Source organism: Schistosoma haematobium, chromosome 6 (genome assembly GCF_000699445.3).
Source record: "Schistosoma haematobium chromosome 6, whole genome shotgun sequence".
NCBI classification, from domain to species: Eukaryota; Metazoa; Platyhelminthes; class Trematoda; order Strigeidida; family Schistosomatidae; genus Schistosoma; species Schistosoma haematobium.
The window spans coordinates 11,648,876-11,659,678 of NC_067201.1; the positions used below are offsets into that span (position 1 = coordinate 11,648,876).

General features: G+C 34.6%; 1 protein-coding gene across 2 annotated transcripts in view; it reads right to left on the reverse strand.

Moving 5' to 3' along the window:
- The window catches only part of NKIRAS2_1 (NF-kappa-B inhibitor-interacting Ras-like protein 2), a gene marked incomplete at its 3' end in the record, with an annotated part of 30,932 nt that overhangs the window by 15,033 nt on the left and 5,096 nt on the right, over window positions 1-10,803 (reverse strand). For both annotated transcript variants that reach the window (XM_012943188.3, XM_051216850.1), the window contains exons 3-4: window positions 10,664-10,784; window positions 5,143-5,232 (exon numbers count right to left, since the gene is read on the reverse strand). In XM_012943188.3, coding sequence (XP_012798642.2) covers window positions 5,143-5,232; window positions 10,664-10,784 — 211 coding nt within the window. The remainder of the gene's footprint in view (window positions 1-5,142; window positions 5,233-10,663; window positions 10,785-10,803) is intronic.

Sequence of the window (10,803 nt, forward strand, 5' to 3'; positions counted from 1 at the left end):
TTGTATTTGAACTGGTATGAGATACAGAAAGCATTTCAACCTTTAGAAAAATGATAGTTAGAATTACAAACATTGATTTGTTGAAAAATTCAGTGAAGCATTTGGGCATCACTGTTTACCAGAGTTAGAAATTAGATGAATATCAATAAAATAAAATGATCCCAAGGATATTACTCATTACATAAAGTAGTAGTGAAAATGACAGGATAAATTTCGAGTTACATTTTGCCTCATAATAGTTTCTATGAAAATTCAATAATATTCAGTATCATAATTTGATGTCAGGATTTCAAAAAATTAATATTTTCTCTACGAATTCATTTAGTAGAGAGGGTTTGAGGAAAGTGTTGAATTATATAGTTAACGTCACGTACTTAACTTAGTTAGACAACCAGTGAAAACCTCGGCGCAGTGGACGGCTGTGTTCAGTTCCAGTATGAGACTCAACAGTGGTGCGCATTTACAAACCCACTTAAGATCAAACCCAAGACCTTAATGTCTTGGAGTGAATAGGTAAATTTAAATCACTAAGTTAGGATAGGATAATTCACATTTCATATTATAATTAATTCATGACACAGCCTCAATTTCTTCAATGATGACTGGTTCATTATGAGTTATACCGGTCAAAAACTAGCACTATTAAAAAAATGCTGACTGATTTCAAGTGATAATTCATGTGACCACTGGAGATCGACCATGCCGGGAATGGGGCGGTTACTAACTAATTCTAAAATGGTTGAGCAATATCGAGAATTAAGTGAAATTAAACAAACAAACAAGCCATTGGATAATAACTTAGTATTTTATAGGTTAAGCACTGGTCAACAGACCTGAAGCCCATAGAGTCAGTTCGAAATAGGCTTATGAATGGATACTATGAGTCCCATACTAGGGCAAAATATCCCCGTCCAATGTCCCTTGGTCTTCAGTGGTTGTCTGACTAAGACCGGATTGTTATGTAAATTATAAAATCTACAAACCCTTCATACTAAAAACACAGTGTCCATGAATCTCCCACAAACTGAACACAAGCTTCAAAACCGGTGAGTAGTAAATTACCCGCTGGATATTCCAGTCTAAACTTAATATTAAAACGTAACCTGACTCGTCCTTACGGATAATGAACACTTCAGTTCCGGTAAGAAAGTACACGGATCTCTACAATAACTGTAAACCTTTACATAAAATATTAAATCAAACCTTAATCTATAATTAAAGCAGATTTTCGAAATTGCAATGATGTAAAATTACCAAGGAGAATCAATGGCTCCATGCGAAATAAAAAGAAATATAAACTTCACTCGTAAAATACAAAGCAAACATATTTAGAAAACAAACATATGTTAGCAAAATGAAATATCTTTAATAAATAAAAACTTCGAATAATTAATACTTTTATACGTAAGTCGTCTGTTGTCTAAAAAAAGTAAAAAATATTTCCGAATAGTTAATGCTCAAAGTGTTTGATTCTTTAAAAAGAGAAAAAAACTACGATTATGAATCAAAATAAGGTCTTAAGCAACCATAGATTGCTATTAAATAATTATATTTTATATGGATTAAGTTCAGTTATCGATTCATTCAACATGCAGAGAATACTACATAACAGCCTATTCAATATCCCTAACTATTCTACATTTCATTTGGATTGCGTGACATAATATAACAGACTGGATGATAGGCTGGGCGAACGCACGCAAATCCTGTGCCTGAGCTGACAACCTGTCTCAAGGTCAAGCATCAGATAGGTGATGAGTAAGGAATGCTAATGCATAAAGCCGACGATGCACTATTTAAAATTTTAAGCTTACATATCTGAGGGGTATATATATATATGCCGAGTTATGTACACTATTATTTGATTGCCAATTACAACTTAGCCTTGTCATCCAATCACCATGTTGGGTTAGTGCATAGCAAGCGTGTATATCAGTGTTTGAGCTGGATAACTTAGGGGTGAAACACTTGATTAACATGTTTAATATACAACATCAGTTATTTTTATAAACATGATACCTTTGTTGTTCACTGACTAGCTTGTTCAATGTCATTAGAATTAATAATTAGCTGATAAAATATATTTCACTAGGCAATAACAGTCATTTAGAATACTGTGCACAAATGTGATCCAAGACTAGGTTATAATTCACTTCAATGATACAAAGAAAAGACTTTTGTGGTTCCCTGTTTGATCATCATTGTATTCGAGGCACTGTTTACACCCGGTGACAATACCATGTTGGTAATTCTGAGGTTCAGTGATGTATTGTCTTGGGGCAGTAATGTTAATTTAGTTGCTAGTACCTCATTAAAACGCTGAATTCGGTTCCCTGTTCTTATTTTACGAATGTTATCTCTATAGTTTCCATATCAACTAATTAAAGAATATAGTAACTTGGTGAATGAAGCAAACAGGGTGCTCAGTTTATATGATGCCGTTGTGGGGAAGATAATGTATATGGTTACTATCTGTTAGTTCATCATGACTCTCTAGTTGGAGTCTTAGAAATCATGCAACTTAGTGGCTTGAGATTTTAACAGATATGGGTTGGGATAGAACCCAGAGGTGATCCTGTTGCAGTTTTCATCACAATGTGAACTGTCTTAACTGAAAGTCTTTTCGGGTATATTGTTAACTGAATTGTGTCTACTATCAAATACTCTTCTTATCCGTCAGTTAACTAATTGTTTAGCCCTTCAATCCTTTTTTCAAAACATTACCATTTTATTAGTTTTGCTTTTTTAGTGGCCTACTGTATTCGAATTCATGTGCTATAGAAAGTAGAAACAATTATCCCTAAAACATCTATGCAAGCAGAGAAAGGCCTAAAATATGTAAAACCAAACAGAGCCAGTAAATTTACAGTTTCTCCTGATTTCACTTGTCATACATATTAATTTTCTCAAAGGTTTTGACGGTTTTTCCGGAACTCTAAAGTTTCATGTAACCGAATGATTTATGTGTAAGAACCAAATTTGAGGTAAAGCTTCAGTCAATGTACCACGTTTTAATTTGTTTAGCATTTATCGACTGGTAAGAATCTATTTATCAGTTTAGTAAGCCGTAATCAAGCGTTCGTTAAAGAAACTCAACACTAAGATGTTTAAAAATGCTGAAAATAAGATATACGATCCAAGAAAAAAGAAAATGATAGCCATCAATGAAAATGAGTGAAGTTAAAAGATGAAAAAAGAGATAAATAAAACTAACCGCAATAATTTTTACATTTAAAAAAGTATAAAAGAGTAATTTCACCGTGTATGAATAATCATCCTTATCGATGTTTGATAAAGGTGTCATATCTAGCATTATTCTGTTCATTTAGTATATTACTTCAGCACATAAGAGTGTCATTCCACTAAAGATTTTATTTCAATCATTTAAAGCTATTTACATATGTCTTCTGTGAACAAGCTATTGCAGAGCATTCCAACTTGGCAGATCAAAAAAGCAAATAAACTGAAAGTTAGAATTTGAAATAAAATCCTCAATGAACAGAAAAATACTAGATATTACCCACATACTGAATACTTGAGAAGCAAATTCATTACAAATCCATAGACACATATCCCATTCCATTTTAACTATTTGAAAATTTCAAATTATTTTTTATGTATATAAAGACTAGAAATAATTACACGTTTTTTAAATGTATGTTTATCATCAATTACACAAGCATAAAACGATAGGTGTACATTGTTTATATACATCAAACATCAAACAAATAACTCAAAGAAAGAAATGATGTCGTTTTCTTAAAAGAAATAGACACGTAGTATTATTATTGTATCATCTTAATTAGTAATAGCATTTACAAAAGGATTTATCGATTGTAATTACCGTGTTCTGAGAAAAATTTGGGTCTTTTTTCGTTTAGACAACAAATTAAAAACAAGACATAACAGCCTACTTGTTTGTAAAACATCTCCAACTATGTGTGTATTATCGTGTATAATGAAACGGATAGATATGATATCACAACTGATATAATTATCGAACTGATTAATTTGAAGACAATTCTCAGCACAAAACTAATAACATGTGGAGAATTATAGATAATTGGGGAAAAATAGTTGAACACTTAAATTTATCTGGGATTAAACAAACAGACAATAATATTGTGAAAGAAGTATATCATTGTCAATGAAACTGGGAGTACTTTCGATACATCAGGAAGAGATATAGCTTGTCATATAAAGTTATTAATTTCTACAGTGTTGATTATTCTTCTAGCTAGAAGCTTTTCGCCTAACTCCGGCACGACTTACACTATACATCTTTTTGGAAATATGAGGAGATTTATTCAATCAACGCTTCACAACAGAGCAGGTGGCATTTTATTTTATGAAAATAATGAATTCAACGCGACTAATCACTTCAACTAGTGTTATCAAACTACGTAACATGAGAACTGACTAAATACTACCATCTTAAATTATCAAATTTAGCGAACTACTCGTCAGTTAGTTTTGTATTTCAAATGGTATCCAAAGAAACTCAGACACCTGTCGAACTTTTCTATCAAAAGGGTTATTGCATGTGTTCATCGAGGGACTTTTGAGAAAACAACGTCGTTCAGTATGGTTGTCAAAACAGCAAAGATGTGGTGAAAATGGTAGTCACCTGTGCATATCATTCAATGCCGTCAGCTGACATAACAACTAAATCCAAAAAAGGATAACGTGGTATAACTGTTCATTGCTTGCGTCATAAACAGTTAGATTTTTTTATGCCGGATACTGTCTAACGCTTAGAGTAGTGAATTATATTAGGTTGTCGTTAGGTATATGTGTATTCCAGATTTTGGCCAACGGTTACTTCATTTTCACCAGAAAATATTGGTTATTGGATTTTAGTCAGGTAAAACACCAACATCAAATTTAATGGATGCTAAGAAAATCTTGATTTTGAACAATCAAGTAATGTCAATTGCATTGCTTTAAAAGAAAAATTAACTAAGCTGGAAAAACTTCGGAACTCCTTTTCATTAACATTTTAAATGGTTTCAGTTTATGTTTAACTGTTGTTCTGAAAATGAATAGTATTTTAAATGTTGTATCTATGGGTTAAAAAGAGTTAAATATCAGGTTAATAAAGAGCTATGATATGTTTGTTATATTTTTACGTAACCGACTCACTTTGGGACTGAGTGATACGGGAAACAGTCCATGTGAATAAATTCATGAGTGATTGGCGGTCATACACAGTTGTTTCAAATATATTTGCCACTGAATTGAAAAAAAAAAGAGTGGAAAGTATCACTTTTGAAGTTCCAACAATCAAAAATACAACGTTTGGTGTAAATTGATTAGCAGAAAAAAGAAAACTTGTCCCCCTGGACAAATTAGTTATCAACAAACTCACTATACTAATAATGTAGCTACATGAAATTTAAAGAATGATTACAAAAAAATTAAAGAAGCTTGAATGATCTTAATTATCACAACACGAAACTTACTTGTTATTTATGTTTTAAGAGTAGTTAGGTTAAATGACTTTCAAAACGATGACAATATCAAGACTGACAGATATTTAGACCGAAAAAACCCACATAACAGCTAATAATCCTAAAACATTCTTTTTCTATGATTGACTAAAACATAGTATATATACAAATGCTTTGAATTAAGTAAAATTACTTTAAGAAATCAATCTATTAGTAAAAGAAGTGTGAAATTTGTATTCTTAGGACTTTAGAAATCTTTTACTATCTTAGCTTATGACTGACTTCTATCCAATGAGAATAAAGCTCTAAGTAGATGCCAAGAATGCGAAGACAAGTCGACTTCATGTTACTTTTTGTTGAAAGCATTCAATCAATTATTATCGGATAGTAGTAGAGACTCAGAGTCCTATATGTGTAAAATAGTTGAACCAATATGTAAACAAATAACTATTAATCATCCAGTTGGACAGATAATTAGGCACTACCCAAACAAGTCATTTGTAGCCTCTTGCTGTTATACAAGGTGATATATGTTTGAATCTATAGAAAAGACCTTATTTCTTTCAAAACCAATCTATTCTTATCTTTGTTACCACTTAGGAGCAAGAAAGTGATGCCCAAGGTTATTTGACAACTTTTTAACCGGTCAATTTTGTATCTACCTCTATGAACTTAACATTTACAAAAAATAAAGGTGCTTACTAAAAAAACAGTAAACTATCGAGATAAAAAAATTATTAATGTTTCAAGAATTTCTTTTATTATAATGGTTTTTAATCTATCGAATGAATGAACAGAGAATCATATCTTACAGTCTTAAGAAATGTTGTTATTTATTTACTTGATGAAAAAGAGTATACAAATCAATCAATAAATTTCGACTAATTTTCAGGAAAATTATAGATCGATAGAAGATGAAGTAGATTGATGTGATGAACAATATAATAATTATATTTTCTAATTATGTAAATTTCCTTTAGTGACAGTGAGAAGATAGATAGACATACTAATATAAAGCTAATCACTGAAGAGCAGGGATATTTTAGCTTTTGTTATTTGCCCAGAGAATCAAAACTAAAAAGAGCGTTTTCGAATTTTTGTAAAACACACGCTAGAAAAGAAGCTTGTTTACAGTTTCCGTCCAGATAACTCAGGTGAACAGAACAATTTAGCTAATAGTGTATACCTTATACAAAAAGGTAACTGCATTTTTTTTATCCTCGTTTACTCAATGAACTGATAAAACAGCTTACTTAATTACTTACGCCTGTTACTCCCAATGGAGCATAGGCCGCCGACCAGCATTCTCTAACCCACTCTGTCCTGGACCTTCTTTTCTAGTTACATCCAATTCTTGTTCATTTTTCTCATGTCTATCTCTATTTCCCGGCGTAATGTGTTCTTTGGTCTTCCTCTTCACATTTTGGCCTTGAGGGTTCCATATGAGGGCTTGTCTTGTGACGCAGTTGGGTGCTTTCCTCAATGTGTGTCCTATCCACTTCCAGCGCTTCTTCCTGACTTCTTCCTCTGTTGGGATCTGGTTTGTTCTCTCCCACAGTAGGTTGTTGCTAATAGTGTCCGGCCGACGGATCCAAAGTATTTTGCGTAGACAACTGTTAATAAACACCTGTATTTTCTGGATGATGGCTTTCGTAGTTCTCCAGGTTTCAGCCCCATACAGTAGAACTGTCTTGACATTTGTATTGAAAATCCTGACCTTGGTGTTGGTTGACAGTTGCTTTGAGTTCCAGATATTCTTCGGTTGTAAATATGCTGCTCTTGCTTTGCCGATCCGCGCCCTCACATCTGCATCAGATCCACCCTGTTCATCAATGATGCTACCCAGATAATGTAAAGGTTTTTACATCTTCCAAATCTTCGCCGTTAATTGTGATTGGATTGTTGCAACTTAATTTAAAGAAACTGGTTTCGTTAAACATCAAATCAGTATACTGAATAGGGATTATTTTTCTAGTCGATCATTTTGAGGTATGTACATTAAAACGGTGTATCGCCTCTGAATAATTGCTCACGCACCAAATAAATAATTCGGTATTTGTTCTTATAAATGTTAAACAAGTGCTTCGCAAAAATTATTTTATAAACAAAAGTGTGAAAAACAAAATTCCACTTTTCATTTATACTACACCTACACGCTGTACCTCTTGTTATCCAAGAAGCCAAGATAGAAGCTAGTACACAAAAACACAAACCACGTGGATTAATATACAAAACTAAGTTACCAGACAATTAATAGTGAGCAATGCCTGACTTTGAAATAGAGTATTAGGTAAAGATGGCAAACAGAATGATGAAGTAGTAAATCTTCATCAACTGAAATGGTTAAGACATGTTACGCATGCCCTATAATCGCCTACCTCCTCGATGGGTGATGTTTGCCGGTATAGGAGTAGCCCCCAAATGCCCTGGTACGGCCGAGAGTGGGGAGGGTCCGCTCTCCCTCTCGAAATGCTCTCACACGGCCACGCGTATATAGCCTCTGCCAGGGAAGTCCTACTCACTGCCTTCTCGTGGCGGGGGTGTTGTTTACGAAAATGAGAGGACGAAAAGCGAATGTCCGGTGCTTTAACCGGATTCCAAATCTATGGTGCACATGGGCTCCAGTATCCTGCGGGAACAAATGGCGTATGAACCAATTGTTGGTCACCGGCTTCCATGGGACTGCATCTCCTTACGATGCTCCACTGCCTTGTGGATCAGACCTTCAGGTCGAAGGCTCGGGGTGTGGCCCCCCAAGAAAACCACCTGCTTCGGTCTGGGCATCCTAGCAGTATCACAGCCCTCACACATATCGAATGAGATTTGTGTGGCGCATATGTATTTGGTGCCTCTTTGTACCATTATCTATGTGTTGAAATAAATAAATAATAATAATAGGAGTAGGGTGGAAGAAAGTTAGTGGCAGCCAAAACAAAATATGGCATCATTCCATCAAGTCATAGACGATTAAACTGAGCCATCTTAGGTGTAGTCTACCTGGTTAGGTTCTGTGTAATTATTAAAACAGACGTTCAAGGACTTTGAACAGCATGGCTCAAAATCGTTTGCAGTGGCGCAGGTGCATACACTCTTTGTGTTCTACGAAATTCTAATCTTCTGAATTCTTCACGTCCTTTATTTCTCTTTCGAAATTCATTTCACTGGATTATACTCCTTGAATAAAATCTTCAAATCCTAATCTTTCCGATTACCGCTTATAATTTTACTACCTCTACCACTACGGGATTTGAATCGACAGTTGTATCTCTGTGATAATGTGGTATGGCAACTTGAACTTATGTACGTACGTACGAAGTTCTACGTTGTCGCTGGCCGTTTGCAGTTGCTATTCATATATGTGTCTGCCTCCAATTACCAACACAATGTGTTCTTTGGTCTTCCTCTTTTTTTTCCATTCAGGACTCCAAGTGAGGACTTGCCTCGTGATATAGTCCGATGTTTTCCGTAATATATGTCCTATCCACTTCCATCGTCTTTCCCTAATTTCCTCTTCAGTTAGAAGCTGGTTTGTCCTTTCCCACAGGCTCTGACCCAAAAAATTAAATAAGGTTATAAGGAATTTGGGAAACAAATGGAAAGGAATGTCCAGGACAGAATTGGGTGGAGAATGCTGGTGGGTAGCCTATGCTCCTCCACGAGGGGTAACAGGGCCTAATTTATTTACTTTTTCTTCACTAATTATATTTCCTTCTCAAATCTCATTTTCGATGCCTTATCTTTTCCACTACCATTGAAACTGTTACTATCTCTACTACTCTGGGATTTGGTCTGACAATTTCATCTTTCTGCACTAATGGGGTATGGCACCTTGAACCGATGAGTGTACGTACCATATTTAACGTTGTGACTGACTGATTAGGCATCCACTCAACTCTCGAACAAGACATCGATTTTTTTGCTGCTGAGTTGGTCTATGGAAGGACGCTATATTTGCTTGGTGATTTTTTTAACCGTGCAACAAATATTCCAACAGACATAAGCAGAAATTAAGAAAACAGATTGAACCCATTAGATCTGTCAACCCGCAAACCCAGAAAGCAAGACCATTCGTGCTTATCGAATTAGAAAAATGCTCATATAAATTCGTCAGAAATGAAAAAGTATGACAGCCCTCTTAAAATCATCAAGAAAGACGGTAAAACAGTCAAAGCTGAAAGAGTATGTAAGACACTGTTAGCACCGATCGAGTTAAATCAACATTTCTAGAAAGTACTGAGCAACAAGCGATAAAATCACTAAAATCTACAGCAGGACAAGCAATAAATAAGCTAACTGCAACAAACGCTACCCTACACCAAAGTTCGACAACCACAGAAACCATGATAAGATCAGAAAGAAGAGGGAATTAGTTTGAAAGAGATGTGGCAACCACCATATTTACCTAAATCAAACCCTCGCATTATTATATAACTTTTATGTACATTTTCTTTTGTGTTATGATTGTTTTTGTTACTATTCTTAATTGGTACTACGGAATTTTATTATCTTTACATCTTAACCTTTCAGTTTTTTGGGACGTTAAGCATGTACACACTTCCCACATTCTGAAAATCATTATTTTGATAAGAATCACATCTGGACAGTAAGTCGAAGCGGTGTAGATATTCCTAGAAATGGGAAATGTTTGGAATTGACTACCTAATCGGTAGCGAACGAGATGTCCTAGTCATGTCAGTTTTCGAATACCTGCCAAATAAATGTGGCGAATTTGATTACGGTCAGACTTTTGAGACTTGTATATTTGAAAATCTGAAAGAAAACTCAAAGTAAATGAAGGTGAGGAACTGAAAACAGAGCTAAATACATCCAGATCACCGATAACTTGATGAGCTATACCTAATATTAACATGGATGAAAGATAATTAGCACCGATGGAAAGCTTTAAATCGTGTTTATTTGGATTAAGAATTCTATTTATCGAGAAACATCTTAGAAACACCACCCCAGCTATCTACGTCAAGCGTTTTTGAAAACACTAAAAACATAGCCTGTTACTAACAGTCAGTTTGACTGACGGGACATTTGACAAACCACTCTTCCACTAGTCATTCAAAGGAGACTATTGTCTTATGCGTCTAACCCTTCATCTTAATATTTGTGGAGCATCTCTTAGTGTTTCAAGTAGATTCCTTTCTGTAAAAAGTGGACACTTAACACCATGTATTACAACACATAGGACACAATTAGATTACCTTTCTCCGATTGAGACCATCGAGAAACTTCTGTAGAATCTAAAGTTGCATCTTTAGGTTTATCAACTTTGTGACAGCTAAGTACAATACATAAATCACGTTTCTCGCGATATCTGTCAATCTACGGAAACAAAAGTTAT